We start from the raw sequence: 20,283 nt of genomic DNA on the forward strand, positions 1-20,283 counted from the left end.
GGATTCCAAAGGAGGAGATGTTAAAGGGGAGAGTGGGACCAGTGAGAGAAGAAGACGAGGAGGCTAAGTAAGGCCCTGAGAGTAGAGAAAAAAAAAATGCCTAGGCTCCCAGATACTTTTTCATATATAATTCACGGGTACAGGCCTTATATACAGGCATAGGAGGTAGCTAAATGGTTTACAACGGTAGTGTAGTAATTACCAATAAAGCTATAATAAGCAATGTAACGGAAATACTCCTTGAATAGGTATAACTATGATTGAATGTCATGATGGTGGTGGTAACTCCCTAACAGTTATGTATAGTTAGTAAAATACGGAACGGGAAAAGTATGGATAAAATATGTATGTGTTTTATTCGGCAAAGGATTTAAGTTGTTAGTTGATCTAGGTATTTTTTTCAATTGATTTCCATGCATCACTTGAAGCCTAAAGTTTCTGATACTATAGGGATGGTTTGATAAGTATGAAGAGGCTCCTTCAAATGAAGATGCTTCTTTTTCTTAATTTTGATAAGAAAAATATGTGGTAAATTAATTCAGTCAAAACTGCTCCATATATAGTCAAGACCTATCATAATCAATCATATTAACTTGTTTCAAATTATACATTAGTGGTTCAAAAACTTGTTTAATTGTTTAATTAGTGTTTAATCAATCAAATTACAACGTGGGATATATGTTTAATTTGTTTCAAAGTTCATTGCAATGCTTCAAAAAGAAAAAGAAACACTCTGGTGCGTAATAGCCAAATAAATAAAGAATATGAAGGAATGAACATATTATACATATATACATACTGCTGATTATTACATCACAACCAACCTGTTAATTGGTATTTATTGGGAGAAAAATAAATTAAACAATTTCTTGCTTACATTGGGAGAAAATAATTTCAGTACTGAATTACATGAAGAAATAAAATAAAATAATTGACTTAGCATTTCATCATGACTTTGATGGCCTTTTAATTTTCTTGAAGATTAAACATAATTTAAAGGAATTTTATATATATACGTATGAGAGTAGCATATTATTTCTTTGGTGGTGCTGCTGATCATGTCCTTTCATGAACGACCTTGCTCCTCTGAGCCCTCTCCTTAGAGAGAACGCTCGCTATCCTACACATGCAAATTAATTAACAAAACAAAAGTAATTAGTATGTTAATTTATTGAATTTACATGATCATGCTACAACTTAATCATAATATATAATAGAGCAAATACCTCACAAGAGCCTCTGCGTTTGTAACCTCAGGACGAACAGGCTTGGATTTACCAGTATCAAAATTCAGTCTCGAAACCGGTTTCTTCAACAATGCCTCTCCAACTTTTACCAAATCATTCAAGTTTTGTTCTGTGGCAATATCCGCAGAAGCCAATGTTCCACTTAGCGTATCATCCTGCATATTCATTTTCGAGTACTTGTGAGCTTAGTTTGTCTACGTAATACCTTTTTTCTTTTTCTTTTTTCTTTTTGTATATAAAACGGTCATTTGATCTAGTGATATTTATCTCAATTTTATTGCACATTCTTTTGTTACTGAATTCGAAGGTAATTGTCATGAGACCTGAAGGGCTTGAAAAATGGTAGCAAGGTGGAAATCAACCATGTCACTACCTGCGTGGGTGAATATATCCACCAATGGAGCCGAAAAATCGGATCCGATAAGCCACCCGAAAGCACCCACTTAGCCGCATCATTGGCGTCATACTTCTCCTCAGACGTTGTACCAGTCCCTAGTGATATGACTAGGAACCGCCCATACAACTGTTCATTTTCACCCATAGGCAGGAAGTCAGGGTTGCCCTTGTGGATTTGTTTCGTCACTTCGCTCATAGCAACCAAGGCCTAGAAAGAAAGAAAAATTAATACACACATATTAATGATGATCATATATATGAAATAATTCAGATTATGCAAATTAGGTTTTTGCAATTTGATCAATGTATACCGGGTTATTGGCAGCAACTCCACCGTCGGTGAGATTGAATTCTCTTGATTCACCATTTGAATTTGTGGATTTAAATTGATAGGTTGGAAGATAGTATGGGGCTGCTGAAGTTCCAATGCATATATCCGAGAGCAAAGCATCCAAGCTGGGTTTCTTTTTCAACTGAAATCATGACAAACATATATATACAAAATCAAGAAATGTTCATAAAAAGAGCACCATTAGAATTAAATTATGTAAATATATGCATGTGTTTCAATTAAGAGATAATTAATAAACAAACCTCATAGTTGGAGAAGATAACTGGTTGCAGCCGCTTTATATCAAAAGTTGGGATTACAACGTTAGTTAATGTGTCGCGCAAATGTTTGTCTCCTAATTTTTCCTTCAATATTTTATGTAAATACTTCCCGTCATATTTTGGTCTCCCTAGACCTTTCAAATTCTCCTCGACATTGATGAGTGGAGAACTGTTTGTACGTGGATGAAAATTAATTATCGCGAACAATTATGTATACAAATGTGTAGTACAAAAATCTATGAAGAATTAACTATACCTGGATTGGGGGAAGATTTTAGGGCAGTTTTCGAGATAAAAAGGGTTGATATCTTTAGCAGCATACAAAGGACGGTTATTTTCATTTGGGGTAGTAAGCATGGCTGTCACAAGGCCACCTGTACTAGTCCCTGTAATCACATCAAAATAATCTGCTAGCCTTGCATCCTGACCATCCAGTTTCTGCATATAGCAAACAAGTAAAGCGAAAAGTTAGTTGCATTAGATTTTTTAATTTTTATTTTTTAAAAAAAGAATGAGAAACACCAACAAATTATAAGAAGTGGAGCAAACATGTTCGCTAGGTGTAACATCATGTGATGGCGTGACCAATCCACTTATATTATAACACGTGTATTTATTTAAAGTTTTGATTTGATCATTGTTTTACCTGAAGCTCAGACTCTAAGAAGTTGAGGATGGTTCCTGGGATAATCCCTCTTATTCCACCTCCATCAATACTAAGAACAGTAATGAGACTTCCATTTGTGGGAGAGTGAAGGGATGATCTTGTTTTCTCCATTAGTGATACAAGAGAAGGTTACGCACAAGACTTAGTTTAGGAACGAAAACTCAGAGAGAGAGAGAGAGAGAGAGAGAGAGATTAATTTGAAATTTCAAGAATCTCAAGAGGAAGGCGTTGTGGGGTAGAGTTGACCCCAAACTTATGGAATTACTTTGTCTTTGGTCCTTATATTGTTGATTAGACATTCAAAGTCCACGACATAACATTTGTATTGTGATTATTCATTTGAACATCCATGTTATACGTAGTTTGCCAGAATAAGTTTATGTTCTTCGCAGTGATCACATAAATCTTCCTACACAGAATTTTCTATTTTCTATTTTCTAACTTGTACTGCTGCAAATGCATTGATTCCTGCACGTGGAAATACTCATCACTATTTATACCTCACATGTTAAATAATAAACACACCTTATATATCCCACCATATTTACCTATATGTATCTGTGTACGTGTTATGTATATGTATGTGTGTAAATGTACTTACATGTGTCTATATGTATAAATAATAATAATAATATTATTATTATTATTATCAATAGTGTTGTTACTTGTTAGTGGATCTCTAGGGTTAGATAGACGCCTATATACGTTAATATAGTTTTCAACACGTCTTTTCAATGCATTGTATGTATCGACAAGTTGCAATGTCTTTAGTGTGAAATTTCATATTTAAATGTAACTCACGATGTTAAAATGTAATATTGATTTAAAATCCCACATTTCAATTCACTTCCGTTGAGATTCACACATATGCATGTACGTCATCGTTTTGAAGCTTGAACATTCAAACCAAGATGAATTGTTCATCCTGCTTTCCTGTGTTTTGAATTTTATTTACCAATACCAGGTCCTCTGGTCTGGCCCAGCTTCTTAATTTGTCTTGTACAAGCTCTGGCTCACTTGATTGCGATGGTCCAGCATGGCTGCCTCCTCCTCGTGGGAAATGCTTACTTATGCCAACAAATTTATCAGATAAACCCAATCTTTAATGGCATGTTTATAACAAGTAATGACAGCCGCTCCCATTGAAGGATATTTCAGTATTTAATAATGTGATTGCTGGTAAGACTCACTCCGATTACAAATTAGTCGGCATATTTAGTAATGTAAACGAAAAACCAACAAGGTCTATTCCGATAAAAAAAGGTCTTGACTTGCAGACTCTTATGTTCGAACTCCAACAACACCTTAGTAGTGTGTGTGTATCACAAACCCCCGTCCCCATCGCACCTTAAAATCTCTCACAAATTTATTAGATAAGATTAAAATGAAACCATCACTATCTCTATGGTCGGCCTTAAATGTATCGTGTATAATGTTACAACTTACAACAAAGTCAGCCCCAAAACAAAACATTTATTACAAGAAAGATTTTTGTTGAACAAGATATTGCACAACTGGACAGTACGTACACTAGAAAGAGTGATGCATACAGCTTTGGGATTGTCTTGCTAGAGCTTATAACTGGCAGACCAGCAATAATAACAGATTTAGAACCTGTACATGTTAATATATCTGATTGGGTGAGGGCGAAAGTTGAGAGAATGGAAGTTGAAAGCATTCTGGATTCGAGTGTACAAGGGACATACAAGATTCTTCTGGAAAAACTGTCCAGGCCTGTGTGTCTAAAACACCAACCGAAAGGCCAAAAATAAGTTGTGTATGACAGATTGAAGGAATGCTTGGAAATTGAGAAGGCCTCTGAAGAATCAGCGATTGCGAGTGGCGATGAGGGAAGATTGAGCAGTTCAAATCAAATGAACACCATTTAACAGATGTACCGTTTAGTACTAGTCCTTTGAGTGTTGGCGTTCTTCTTAGGCTTCAGGTTTGGTTTCAGTTTGTCGCTCTGGGAGTGTTTTCTTTTGGCTTGCTGGGTTCTTTGGGGTTTCTGCTTTGGGTTTAGTTTTTTCTTTCTTTTTTGCTTTTTCCTGTTAAGTTGTTTGCTCTTGGACAGGGCCAGTCCTAGAACTTAAAAGATGTGTAAAAATAAAAGTTTACGATATAAAGTTAGAAATTGGGTGTTATACATTTAACCTTTCAATATGAGAAAACCATAATCACTACTACATTTTAGTCTTCGCGCGACGAAGGGGTCTTCGTCGCGCAAAAATGATTTTAGTCGCACATAATTATGCGCGACAGAAGTTTCGTCGCGCACAGTCCGTCGCGCAAAGTTCGTGAAGAAAGGATTTGCGCGACGAATAAAGATCATTCGTCGCGCGGTTTGCGCTACGTATAACAACCGTTTAAAAACATTTGGGATGACCTCGGTGTCCGTCGCACAAATATTTGCGCGACGAAATGCGGTGGTCGTCGCAAAAACCTTCTTGCGACGGACTTTTCGTCGCGCGAGCTGCATGAACTTTGCGCGACGAAATCATATTCATCGCGCATACACATTTTGCGCAACGAAATTATTCGTCGCGCATGATTAAAATATATTTGTCGACGAGTTATTTAAATGTTTTTTGCGCGACGATTTACGTTTCGTCGCGCAAAAGCAATATATATTATTTAAAAAAATTTATTATTATTTGATTTTTAATTTTGTAAAAAAATAAATTTGGTTTGATTTTTTTAATTAAAATGAAATTACAATAAAAAGATTAATCGTAAAGAAAACATCTATTATATAAAATAAATGAAATGTATACAAATTGTAAAAGTAATTATAATAATAAAAAACTAATCAAATAATGTTCCAAAATCTACTTGGTCATCTGCCACATGCGGCTCGGAGGTATAGGCGTCTGCAGGGGCCGTGGTGTGCTGGGGATGCTCGGGGTGGACGGGCTTGGAGGTCGGCGCACGCAAAATTCGGGATTGGAATGCGGACGCGCGAGGACTGCAGAATCACCGACATCGACCCTCAAGCTCGGCAACCCGCGATGTCAAAACCGTCACCTAGCTGTTTGCCTGTGGCGATGACCGCGGTCGAGGTTCCTTCGTCGGGCATTCCCATCCCCCTACAATACGTTCCCGGCCTCCTCCCGAGAGTCTGATCCAACGTCTGCGTCAAAATCTGAAATCCAGCATCATGCGGAGGATCCACAGACTCGATCGGAGTCTCGGGAGGAAGTTGGGAGGCGGACTCTTGAAGAACCAACTGGCTCCTCTCCACCATCGTCGTCTGTTTAACATTACATAAAATATAAATTCAAAAATGCATATAAATTGAAAGTGTAACATAAGAATTAAAAATACATAATACTTACATGAAGGGACTCGGCCAACTCATTCCCAGGTCGAACATAAACGTCACCAAAGACGTCGATCTCTCAGGCAGAATTTCGAACCCCCCCTATAATTGAACAAGAGAAGGAAAATATTAGTATGAACAAAAGAAATTAATAATAATGACGTATTAAAAATTAAATATATATTATATTATTCTTACTCGACGCCGTGCATCCATCCTATATGAGAAGGGCCTAGAGCCGGAATGGTGAAGAAGAGTCTTCTTCTTCCTATTGCCCTTATTCACTTGGGCTTTATTCTGTTATACAAAAAATAAAACGTAATAATTGAACTATAAATAAATAAAATAATAATGAGATATAAAAAATAAAATAAACATTAAACAAATATTATTAAAAAAAAACCACATAATCGGGCGCCTGAAAATGAGCGCAGAGCCACGCCCAATTATCCTTCCGCCTCTCAAGCTCCTTCGCAACCCTCCTGAAGAGCGACTTGCGGATCATCAAACGCCTGAAAATGGTGGTGCAAGTCGCTCTTCCACTGCTTGTACCTCTCACCGAAGAGTCGTTGACGTACGCCAAGGTCTCCTCGTTGATGTCCTCTAAGTCGTAGTTCGTCTGCAATAAATTGATTACATACATTAAGTAATAGAAATATATAAAGTTTGAAAGAAAAATAATTAAAAGATAGGAAACATACCGACAACTGGCCGCGAACTTGCATCTTGATCTCGTCAGGGATGAACTTCCAAGACTTCCATTGCATCGGGCAATGGGTCCGAACGACGTGGCCAATGTCGTGGGCCAAGGAGCTATGCAAGTCCGCCGTCGGTGCAGCCCGATGGCGCTCGTCATATCCGGCGCCGATCTTGTCGATTGGTCACCCGGGTGACCTTCGCGTCTTCAGCTGCCGACACGGCCCTCGGGTGTTCCTCTTGGCTGCAAAGGGATATGACAATATTGTTACATATACAATTAAATTGAACCATAAAATTCTCAATTAAAAAAATGTTAAAAACAAAAAAATGCAAGTGGAAGGGTATTACAGGTGCCCCGACGCACCGATGATTAGTCGATGTGGTGTCGGTAGGGTAGCGGCCGGTGTCGCCGCCTAGCGCTAAGAGGCTGCACCACCGAAGAAGATGATGATGCAGCCGCCTGGGATCCCCAAGACCAGCTAGCACGTGGTCTGCTCCATCGTCTGGAAGCGATGGCGGTGATGCGGTGAGCCGGGGCTCGAACTCGGTGTAGCCGTCACCGCCTACGACGCGTCTAATCAAGTCTGACATCTGCACAATTTCATTAATCCAATGTAGCACATACAATGTCATTAAAAATTGAACTAACTAATTAAAATCATAGTTTGACCTAGGGTTTGCGATTTCGGAGTATCCGGGACTCCGATCCACGATCCGTCGAATCCTAAACGATCCTATAAATACATGGTACCACATACGTGAGTTTCAGCTCGATCCAACGGTCCGAACATATCAAACCCTAAAATCGCACAATAAGTTCGAACCGTTCGAGACTCGAACGATAACCAAATTCCAATCCGAGCACACCTACGGCTCGTGACACGAAATGTTTGCACTCGGACAAAATGCCTATGCCCACGGTACCCACGCGCCACCACACGGCAGCGAATATGGTGGGTGCCCTAGCGATAACAATCACCGGGAAATCCTAAAATTAAGGGCCAAGGTTCCTACCCTAGGTTGAAAACATCAATTGGAGGCACTTTTGTTCTCGGACCTACCCCGAAAAACGGACGGAAGTGGCCGAATTTCAATTTCAAAACCGGCCGAAACCTAGGGTTTCAAATTCACTACCCTATGCACACAATCAATCAAATCCTGCACAACCATCAGCTAGAGCATGAAAAATATCCCAGAAAGCATACCTCAATTGCGGTTGGTGCGGAGGAGAGAACACGGCGGCGAAGATTCGGCCTAAGCGGAGGAAATCACGGCAGGATGGAAGGCGGCGGAAGCTCGAGGTTCGGCGGTGGTGGCGCAGTGTCCGAATTGGGGCGGAGTAGGGGCTGAGGTCACGGTGGAGAGAAATGGAGGTTTAGGGTTCCGTTTGAAAAACTGGGGAAGAAGGAGAAGATCGCGATTTTCAGAAAACTTATTCGACTTTGCGCGACGAATATATAAATCCGTCGCGCAAAATTCATTAAAATAACTTTTGCGCGAAAAAATGCACTTTTGTCGCGCAATATTATAAAAATATGACCTTTGCGTGACTGAAAAAAATGATTTCGTCGCGCAAAGTTCTGAAAATATAAACTTTGCGCGACGAAAAATCTAGTGTCGTCGCAAGCAAAGTTATCCAGCCGCCCAAAATTTTGGGATTTGATTTTAGGCGGGAAGATAAATTCAATGATATTGCGTCACGAATAAACGTAGTTCGTCGCGCGTTCTAGCTTTTGCCAAACAAAATTTCGCCAAGTGTTGGATAGAAAAAGGCTGCAATTGTTAAGTTTGCGCGACGAAGGGACTTCTGTTAAATCGCGCAATCTGGCTTTTGCCAAACAAATTTCACTAAGTGTTGGAGCGGAGAAGAGCAGCGAATTTTTTTAATGATTTTGCGCGACGAAGGACTCATGTTCGTCGCGCAATCGGCTTTGCCAAACAAATTTCAGTAAGTGTTGGAGCGGAGAAGAGCAGCGTAATTTTTAATGATTTTGCGCGACGAAGGGACTCATGTTCGTCGCGCAATTTGGCTTTTGCCAAACAAAATTTCACTAAGTGTTGGAGCGGAGAAGGGCAGCGAATTTTGTTCAGGGTTTTGCGCGACGAAAGCACTCTGATTCGTCATTGATCGTTTGCGCGACGAGTAAGTTGATATTTCGTCGCGCAAAACCATACCCTTGTACCCTAAACCCTAAAACCTGTACCCTAAGCCCTAAACCCGAACTCCTGAACTAGTTTCAATGATCCAACCGGCAATCTTCTTTTTTCATAGTTCAAGATCGTATACGTCAAAAATCATAATGAATGAACATTCAGAGATTGAGTAACGGGACAAAACTTTTCGACGGTTCTAAACAAATTTTCCCTGATTCAACGGTGATTTTAACTCCGATCTTGAAATTTTTCTGATTACAGCAGTTCTTGACCTATATGAATACAAAATGTAATTCGATCTTGATTTCAGATATTTATAAAGTACAGGACATCACATAATCTTATGTTAGACTGAATGAATGTATAAAGAAATTATTAATTTTTTTTGAATATTGTGTTTTTATGGAATACGCATTCTAGGAAACTAGTTTCAGTAATCTAGCCGTCAAATATGTTTGTTTATACTTCGAGATCGTGTACGTCGAAAATGAGAAAAAAAAAACATTCAAAGATTAAGTAACGGGATAAAAGCGTTTCGACGGTTATAAACGAAAAGTTATGATTTAACGGTTATTTTGACTCTGATTTTGATGATTTTTTACAGCTATACTTTTTAACCCTATGTGAATACAGTGAACTACTTCGATCGTCAATGTCAACTATATATTTGTCGCGTAAATAATAGAGTATGTGCGACGTGTACATTTTCCGTCGCGCAAAATCTGCGCGACAATTATGCCTTCGTCGCGCAAGGTTATTTTCATTCACATATTATTAATCTGAATTATTCATCATTACATATAATTAATTATATGAAAGTATGATTTATTTTATTTTCTTTTGATTTGAGAATGGAAGGATTGTTGATAATCTTATTTTCTTTGTATTCATTTTTTCGGTTATATGGTTTTCATTTTTTAAAAGTTTTTTGTCAAAATAAATTTAAACTTTATGATACAAATTACTTGGATATATTTATTTACCAATGGTTTATAACTACATTTATTTTAATAATGTTTCATTTCTGCACATATATAATGTTTGGATATAACAAGTACATATATGAAAACATTTGCATTACACAAAATATGTCCACTAACATAATAAAATTACAAAAAAAATTAATCATTCATCATATGAACTATAATAACTTTTGTTATCGTTGCTATCATCACTTTCGGTCTCTCAATCCTCTTCCTCCTCCTCCTCCTCCGCCTCCTCTATAACTACATCATCGTCGTTGCTCGGGCCAACTGCAACATCATATCGCGGAAGATCACCGAGGTCAATTGTAATTGACTGAATCGGTATTTCGATTGAAGACACTCCTTGTATTTGAAATGGCTCTTGTATAACATTAGTATCTCGAAGTGTTTCCGCATCATTTTCCATTGAAGATTCCAAACGTTGGTCAGCCACATTGTTGACGTCGTTGTCAGTTGGATCTAGTTCGTATAGCATACACGTTCCTCGATCCATCTTTTGAACAACGCCCAACCGCTGCGGCTTTAGGGTCATCTAGATACACAATTTGTGTTGCCATGTTTGCCAAAATATAAGGGTCGTCATCATACCAAGTTCTGTTCATGTTCACAGATAGTAAGCCATGATCGATTTTAACACTTCCCGGCCTATTTGGGTTGGTGTCAAACCATCGACACTTAAACATGATCACTTGGTATCGATCTTTGTAAAGCAATTGCACGACAGTTGTGAGTTTGCCATAGAAATCAATGTCAGTACTTTCGCCACCACCTGGGACATGGACACCGCTGTTTTGCGTACACAACTTGTCATCTCGTGCTTCGGCCAAAAATTTGACGCCGTTGACATTACAACCCGAGAACAATTCAGCCGAATCGGGCCGAACGCCAAGTTATATAACTCATCACTGTAAGTTGGGGAATTCGATGATTTAAACTTATTCACCTAATATTATACAAAACCATTCATATGTTAGTCTGACAAAATTAAAAACTACAATTTATATTTCTCAAATAACAAACATTGATAACTTACAGAATCCAAAAACCATCGTGGAAACAATTCACGGTGTTTCGAGCAACCAAATGTGATGGATGTTTTCGCTTCATCATCTCTTCATGCTCATATAAGGATCCCATGATCTCATCACAATTGTTCAGTACGAACCAATGCGCTACCTCCATGTCATTTCTAGAAAACGACTCTCGCGTCCGGGATCTCCAAAGGGTCGTGCGCTTTGGGCAAAAAAGAAAGTTTTCATTTCTCATACCTCTATCATGATTGCGCTGAGGTCGATTGAAAACCGTCTCACATCTTTTAAATACATTCCGCAGAAAGTAAGCGACTCATATTGAACCCAAGCTCTCGATTGATCCTTCAGCCGCATTGCGTACACTTTTTTTCAGCTCTCCGAGAAGCCTGCCAAAATAAAACTATATGATTGAAATTAGCAAGCATCACTACAAAACAGAATGCCTTTAGCGAGGGCAACTTATGGTCGAAAAAGGTGTTTTGTCGTCGGAAATGCCCTTTTTCGACGGCAAATTACCGTCGGAAGTCGTCGGAAAAACGCTGGTTGCAAATAGTTTTTTTCCGACCAGTCCGTCGGAAATAATGTATTTCCAACGCCCATGTTTCGTCGATATTGCTTGAATTTCTGTCGGAAATGAATTTACAAAATGGCTATACAAATTCATTTACAACCATAAGTTTGGTCGCAAATACTTATGCAACAATCGGAAATAGTTTTTTCTCGAGATCTTTTGTTATGCAATGCTATATATTTTCGACCAATGGCTATTTGTCAAAAATAGTATTTCCGACCCTAAATTACTATTTGTGATCAATATAATTTATCGGAATTGTGCATTTCCAACATCGAAGTGTGTCGAAAAAAATGTTTTTTGACTACATTTATAGCAATTATCAAGAGTAAAAAGTCGTCGGAATGTATGAATATTTTGTAAAAGAAATATAAAAAATATTTCCAATGAGAAATTGTTGTCCGAAAAATAATATATATTATCATTAGGAAAAGACCAATGTAACAAATTCCAAAAACTCATTACAATCCTAAGATATATCCTATATCAATAGTCCTCAAAGCCTTCTTCCAACCAAATAAGGTGTTTGAATGCAGCTTTCAAGTCTTCAAGTGACTTGTATATAAATACGGCTTCCTTGAAATGCAAAACCTTATCCCATGATTCAAGCACACCTACATACAAACAGTTATGATCCTGAATTGAAAACATATAAATATTCTTTTGGATGAAAAAAAAATATTATGAGGAATCAAAGACATAATACATGCCTTAATTGAAATAAAGAAACAAGTGATTGAACTAAATTTTACACATTTAAACACCTATATTCCAAGATTTCATCTTCACTCTCCTTTGGCACATGCCCTAATCCTTTATCACTGAAGCTCTCTGACTCTGGCCAAACTCCTGCCAAACTAATAAAATAACTATAAAATAGTATACAGAAAAGGACCAGAGAAAACAAAAGATTGAAGCCATACAAGTGTCAATCACACCCACAATGTGGAAGCAGCAATTGTCTCTATATAATGTAAATTGAAAATTCTTTTCCCTCTTAATTTCTAATTACGACTTAATTCCAAGTCCTAATGGACTGGAGTTAATTACATGGTCCCTTAAGCTTCTTGGTCCTTTTATGAAAGTTTAACAGAACTTGAGATAAGAAATTCTTAAACTTATCAACAAAGGAAAATAACACTAATTCCATATAATTAATTCATGCTAAGGAAATATGAACCCCACTCCAATTCCATTACATTTTATGCATGCTAAGAAAATAACAAAATAATCAATCCTGAGTATAGAGGTGTTGAAGTATGCCCCAACCTATGTCTCTCAGTGTGAAAACCCCACAGTCAATGGCCCTCCGAAAAAGTCCAAAAGCCAAAACTTGACCCAGTTAAAAGTATACATAATAGTAGTTCAAAAATCCTTTATACTATGAAGTATTAAAAAGTTCTCTTCTTTATGACATTTATACAAGCAGCTAGAGCACAAAATAAACAGGGGGCTACTTACAAGTCCCAGCATTCAGAAATCCCTAAACTCCCATTCTCGTAAGCACTTGTCAAGCTCTGCTTCATCCCGAGAATAGGTATGCACAGCCACACCCAATCCAGCTAGGTCTTTCACCATGACATACGTGAATTGAAAAGAGAGCAAGACCAAAATCCATATAATCAATTTCAACAAACAAACCTAGTTTAGAAGAAACCCATAAGACCAATTGAAAAACTTTCTAAGAAAATGAGAGAGAGAGAGAGAGAGAGAGAGAGAGAGAGAGAGCAATTCCACGAGTGCAGAGGTGACGAGGGTAGTCTTTCCTTGAAAGAACATCTGGAACTTTGTAAGGCTACATGAAAAGAAATAGCGAGAGAGAGATGCAAACGATATAGGGAGACCCGCGAGGAAGAGAGGTACTTACCCACGAGGAAGAGAGGTTCTCCGTTGACGATGAGGAAGAGGAAGATCGAGGTTGAGTTTTCCTTGCGTCTACAGAGGGAAAGAGAGAACGGGGTTACGGCGTGTAGAAAGATAATGGGGTTAGGGCGTTAGTTCCTAATTTTGTTTGTGCATCGAATTTTTTTAATTTTTGCTAGGAGCGGGAGTTTCTTAATTTTTAGTGAAAAATAGGCGGCAACAAAATTTTTAGAGGGTCTTTTTTTTTTTTTTTTTAGAGGGTCGAATACATAAAAAAATATATATATAAATTTATAAGTAATTAAAAAAAATTAAGAGTTAATGTCCAGCAAATATTATCAACAAAGAAGGATGAAATAACAAATAAAAAACAAAAAGAAAGCCTAGTGGCACGCATGTGAGCTCGTGACAAGAGATTAGTAGTAGTCTAGTAGAACATAATCCAATTCTCAATTAAAGAACAAGTTTATGTTGTGGTACCAATAATAAAACAAATTTCAAAGGTACTACCTTTTGTTCAATGAGAAGTGACTGCTATATAATTAAATTGTGTAATCAAATCCTCAATTGGATATTCCAAGTTAGGTCCTTCAGAGGATGTCATATAAAAATAAACTATAATGTTCTCTTTGACCATGTATTACTTTATTTTAGAAATGTCATGATTCATATTCACAATTTCACAACATAAAATGTGTCTAAATTTATTTGTATGATAAAAAAAAAAAACACTATTGATATATATAGTGTACATGTATAACTAAAAGATTGCATTGAACTATAACCAAATGATGATTTTATAATTTATTGAAATTGGACATTTAAACTTCATTTAAGTTTAACTTAGTAATTAGTATATAAAAAAGAACATAAATTTAAAGTAACCACGCATTACACCAATTAATCATTGGCTAGTGTGGTATTGATTTTTTTTTCAAATGGTGAAAATTTGTCAAGTTTGAAACCCCTTTTTACTGTCAATACAAAGAAAGTAAACACATATAACATTAGATGATCATAATAGTAATAATATTAAGAGAAAAAAAACATTGGAATGGTGGAAAAGTATAAATTGGGTATTAGATAGTCTTTTCAGACAACCACTAGATGCCCTCTCAAATAGACATCCTTTTGCGAGAGCTACTGATTGCCCTCAAAAATAAAGAATCAATTCCGACGACCTCTAATTTCCGTCGAAGCTCCCTTGGAAATGGTTATGGTTTCCGACAACGTGAACATTCCGTTGGAAGAAAGCACAACTAATACCGACTAAGATGCCTTTGGTCGTAAATAAATGTGGCGCCAATTTTTCCGCTAAAAAATAGTTATTTCTGACGACAAAAGCACTCTTTTCCGAGGGCAATTTGGGTGTCGGAAATGGTGAACACCTCATTGATGTATTTCCGACGAATGGTACTTTGTTGTCGGAAATAGTGTTTGTTCCGACGATATTTGGAGTCCCTCGGAAAAAATTGGTCGCAAATGACTACTTTTTTTGTAGTGCATGTGATAATGATGCATACACAAACGATAAGGATTATATACCTTTCTATTGGATACATCCAACGATAGTTGACAAGACCAGCAAGTAATGCCTCTTCTGGCAAGTGAACCATCACGTGCATCATACTTGTGAAGAAAGCTGGAGGAAATATCATCTCAAACTTGCATAGGACTTGGACAATGTCATGGCGCAACTAAAACATGTCCGTTTTTCACAAAGTTTTTGCCGTCAGTTGGGAAAAAAATCTGGACAACAAAATGATTGGCTTCACTACATCTTCCGGCAACAGGTGTCGAATACCAACAGGAAGTAGGCGTTGCATAAACACATGGAGTCATGGCTTTTAAGTCCAGTAAATTTACCCCCGTCAACATTCACACAACGTGCGATATTAGAAGCATACCCATCGGGAAACTTTACTGACGATACAAACTTTAGAAACTCTTTCTTGTCATTCGGTTTCATAGAAAAGAATGCAAGATCCCTTCTAGCTTTATCATTGTCCCTATTCATCCATAAACCCCTTCGTATGCCCATTCTTTCCAAATCAAGACGAGCTTTGATCGTGTCCTTTGTCTTCCCCTCGATATCTAGAATCGTGCCCACCAATGTGTCGAATACATTTTTCTCAACATGCATCACATCTAGATTGTGCCTCAATTTTAGTTTCGACCAATATGGGAGCTCAAAAAACATAGGCTTGTGCGTCCAGTTCATATGTGTAGAAGGTCGTCGACTAGCTGTTGTCCCGAATGGAGCAAAATCCACACCGGTTAAGCTGGTCCAATATCTCATCACCGGACCATTCTCTGGGTCTAAGGCGACACTCTGTGTTCCCGTCGAACTCTTTATCTTTTTCCCTCCACTCATGGTCCCATGGCAACCATCTATGATGACCAAGGTAACAAACTTTTCCAGCATGCCAACCAGAAGTTACATCTTCCTTGCATACAGGACATGCCATATAACCTTTTGTGCTCCACCCAGAAACCATTGCATATCTTTGAAATCATTCACATCCACATAACTGCTGCCCGCAAAGTGAACATCTTCCCAGTTGATTTATCGTATGTGCGAACACTGTTTGTCCATAAATCCTTCAGCTCATCAACCAGCGGCCTTAAGTAAACATCGATTGACCTCCCAGGATCCTCAGTTATCAAAACAGTCATCATCATGTATTCTTTTTCATGCATTTCCAAGGCGGCAAATTATATGGGAATACGAAAATCGGCCAAGTGCTGTGGTGTTGGTTTAGAACCCCATACGGATTGAATCCGCCAGTGGCAAGTCCCAATCTAACATTTCGGGGATCAGCAAACTCGGGAACGTTCGATCGAACTCTTTCCATGCCTCCCCATCTGCAGGATGCCGCATCACATCATCGTCTACCCGTTTTTCCTTATGCCATATCATGTCTGTGGCAGTATGCGTCCACATAGGTTTCATGGGCAAATAACGCATGACTTTTTATGGGATCTTAGTCGTCCTATTCTGAGATGTCATCTTGAACCTCGACTCATTGCATATAGGACATGTATCCAACGATTCATGCTCTTTGTAGAATAACATGCAATTGTTTTTGCAAGCATGGATTTTTTCATAACCCAACCCAAGACCATTCAACACCTTCTGCGCCTGTTTATGGTCTTTCGGCAAACAATTGTCCGTCGGAAGCATTCTCTTGAAAACCCCCAAAAAGTAATCGAAACACAGGTTCGACATACGATACTTTATTTTTCCGTGCATTAGCTCCACAATGGCCGTGAGAACGGAAAAGCTCTCGCACCCCGGGTATAACTCTTGGTTGGCATTTTTTAACAATTTCTCATATTGTTCAAACTCCGCACTGTCTATTGGTGTAGGCACATCATCTTGCTCTTCTTGATTCATGTTGGTCGATGCAAATGGAAAAACATCCTGTATAATATCCATGACTTGATCATTAGCATCCACAATAGGTTGAACATTGTCCACTCTTGTGGCATTTGAAGACGAAGCATGTTCTAATTGTTCCCCGTGAAGGTTCCAAATGCTATATGTTTCAATCATTTCATTCCTTACTAAATGAAATCCAACATTTTCAATTGTCTCCCATAACGTGTTGTTGCACCTCCTACAAGGACAACGGATTCTAGTTGCACCCGGGTTGTGTCTACGTGCTAACTCAATAAAATCCTCGATTCCATCCAAGTATTCGCGCATCTGTTCGGGTTCTCATCCACCTTCTCCATAATTCCTGAAACCAGAATCACAACACAACAATCACAACAACTTCATACGGTTATAATGTCACCTTATGCCTCCGGTAAGGGTCCTATCCCATTCGGGAATACATACTCCTGCCACGTAACCTACGACTACATGAGATTAGATTTAGACATGGATGAATTTACTTGAGATCTCGCATAGATTCTTGAGGTGGCCATAGGTATAAATACCTACATACCACCCGAAGAACGTGACGGAGATGACAACGAAATATCCACAATCGAAGCTAATCCTGTAACCATAGATTACGTGACAATACTATGCATTACCAAACTGTCCAAATAATGGGACAATTCAAGAATTAATTGGACCGTAGTCATGCATTACGCATCCATGCACGAAATCCAACTAATCTCGAACGGGAAACTAAGTGTTACTAAACATAAAAATAAAAGCACGAAGTTAATTTCAATTAACTTCGTACATCATAACAGATTGTACTACGTTACACACAATTTAACAACATAATATAAATATAACTTCACAAGAACATTTTAAACATAACAAATTAACATTATTAATATATAAAACGAATAAAATACATTCTCAATCGTTCTCCACCAATCGCTAATTACAAATATCCCTAACGAAAACAAACTAAAAAACCTTAGTACGAACTTAAATTAATACTTTTAAACTAATGACGAAAAATACTTACCCAATCAATGTATTGAAATCCCATTGATGGCAGAGAGGTTGAGAGAGGCGAGAAGTGCTTTGTTTTTGCATTCTGCCTCTGCAATGGCAGATTTCTAATATGAAGAAGAAGGACTTTGCGCGACAAATACATACATTCGTCGCGCAAACTTCCGTTAAAAAACCAAATCGTCCGTCGCGCAAACCGTTTTTTTCATCGCGCAAACACCTGCCGACATCTAACTTTTAGCGCGACGCTGGTACTTTCCATCGCACAACCTTTCGTTGCGCAATATTGTCGCGCAAAAACAAAATTCCGTCGCGCAAAACATGTATTCGTCGCGCAAAGCGTGGAACTTTATGCGATGAAGAGTACTTACGTCGCGCAAAAAAATATCCCAACAGTCATTTTGGTGCCAAAATAAAATATCCCTCGTTCTCTTACGCGACGAAACATCTTCCGTCGCCTAAATAAGGGACCCAGGTCTTTAGATATCCTTTTTTGGCGCGACGAACCAATGTTCCGTCAGCGCAATGTTGCCTTTAGCGAATGTTTTTCGTCGTGCAAATGTTTGCAAGAAAAAAATTCCCGCTTTTTAACTCATTATGCGCGATTTAAAATTATTTTGTCGCGCATATACATTTTGTGCGACAAAAAGTTTTGATGGCGCAAATTTTCAGTGGATTGTGCGACGAATAATTTCTTTTTCGTCGCACAATAGGTTTGTGACGAATTATTCTTCGTCGCGCAAATGGTGAAACGTAGTAGTGAATATGGCAATCAAGGCAAGCGGTCATGCCCTTTATAACTTGGCATGTGGAAACCTCGATGTTTCCAAGAGCCAAGGAAAGTGTTGTGAGCTCCCGGTACTAGTCCTTTGAAAGCTCACTGTTGGTCTCACAGAAACAAATGCAAATTTAACTTTAAGAAAATATAGCCAAATTGCAGACTATAAATACAATGATATGAGATCACAATTCATGTGTGTGTGTGTGTGTGTGTATGTGTGAGAGAGAGTGAGAGAGAGAGAGAGAGAGAGAGAGAGAGCTTCAATTTCCATTAGGCTAGTTGGAAGTAAAGAAACTTTATTCTAGTTGCATTCTTATTCAACGCATTCAATCATCTAAACCGGAAAGAACTTTGGACCTTTGGTGGTGGTGGGGTGGGGGAGCTCTGACTTTAAACCATCTTGACATATTTAGTGCGTTTGTGCCATGACCACGACTCAGAAGGCGACTTGGGCAGAGGTGGAAGCAACGCAATCTTCCGGCGTTAAATAACTACGAATGACATAAAATAGGCTCTTTAGCTTCATTGGTTTTGTCTTCTCTTCTTCCTTTTTATTTCTCTTTATGATCAAAATAATCTCACAATCAGTTCTTCAATAAAATATCTTCACAATTAGCTTGAACTTGGACAAATATATATCTTCATCTTTTGACTTTCCAACTTCCTACAAAAGATAAATTCACCTAAGTTCACCAAATTAAATAAGGATTTCTGCAACTTACACACAACACCCTTCTTGGAGGTTACAGGAATACCAGGAGGAAGATCCATGTATATTTCTTCCTTGAGGTCACCATGTAGGACTGCAATTTTGACATCAAACTGCAACAAGGGTCAGTCACGATTAGCAGCCAGGGACAAGAGTACACGCACAATATTGAGCTTTGCTAGTGGAGTAAAGGTCTCAAGTAATCCACTTCATAGGTCCAGAGTAATCTGGGCCTTGTAACGGTCAATGAAACCGTCAGCCTTATGCTGCAAAGTAAACACTCATCTGCACCCAACAACTTTCTTCCCTCTTGGAAAATGGACTAAATCCCAAGTTTCATTCTTGTTCAAAGCTTCCATTTTAACATTCATGGCATCCATAAATTTAGGTTCAAAAAGAGCATCCTGCAGTTTAGTTGGCAAACATACACTAGATAATTGACATAAATATAATGCATATGACTTAAATAAACGATGAGTTAACACATAATGGCTATGAGATATTTAGATTTAGCATGTATATCGGGTGAGTATTGTACTTTAGATTTCCCACGAATAGTACATGGGGGCAACTGGTAACTTAGCATAGATGATTCATCAGTGATTACCTCACTGGGCCTATTATCACTACTTGACAGGAGCAATAGTAGGGCAGAAGGGGGTCTTGCATCGAACTCATCTACCCAAGAGTCACAAGAATCACTATCACATTCTTCAACCATGGGCGACTGGTCTGTTCGTAAATGTCGACCGGTTGTTTCATAACAGAGAGCATTTTCTTCATCTTTAGCTACAGACGACCGATCGTTTCATCACTGAAAGCAATATC

At 38.3% G+C, this 20,283-nt stretch overlaps 1 protein-coding gene across 1 annotated transcript; it reads right to left on the reverse strand.

Annotated features, from left to right (window-relative positions):
- Positions 1–765: 765 nt before the first annotated feature.
- Positions 766–3,104, reverse strand: LOC148919600 (patatin-like protein 2). The gene is made up of 7 exons (XM_089044396.1): positions 2,902–3,104; positions 2,512–2,693; positions 2,238–2,424; positions 1,955–2,116; positions 1,621–1,851; positions 1,227–1,402; positions 766–1,120 (listed from the first exon to the last, which is right to left on the reverse strand). The coding sequence occupies exons 1-7, from the start codon at positions 3,031–3,033 to the stop codon at positions 1,057–1,059; spliced, it is 1,134 nt and encodes a 377-aa protein (XP_088900522.1). The 5' UTR covers positions 3,034–3,104; the 3' UTR covers positions 766–1,056.
- Positions 3,105–20,283: the final 17,179 nt, after the last annotated feature.

Source organism: Prunus mume, linkage group LG2 (genome assembly GCF_029339155.1).
Source record: "Prunus mume cultivar Tortuosa linkage group LG2, ASM2933915v1, whole genome shotgun sequence".
NCBI classification, from domain to species: domain Eukaryota; kingdom Viridiplantae; phylum Streptophyta; class Magnoliopsida; order Rosales; family Rosaceae; genus Prunus; species Prunus mume.

Bases quoted from the DNA above. Each gene is read 5' to 3' on its own strand.
- LOC148919600 (XM_089044396.1), bottom strand. From the start codon at position 3,033: ATGGAGAAAACAAGATCATCCCTTCACTCTCCCACAAATGGAAGTCTC. The intron at 2,694-2,901 runs GTAAAACAATGA...TGCTATATGCAG, and splicing joins TCTTAGAGTCTGAGCTTCAG to AAACTGGATGGTCAGGATGC. The intron at 2,117-2,237 runs GTTTGTTTATTA...TCATGATTTCAG, and splicing joins TTATCTTCTCCAACTATGAG to TTGAAAAAGAAACCCAGCTT.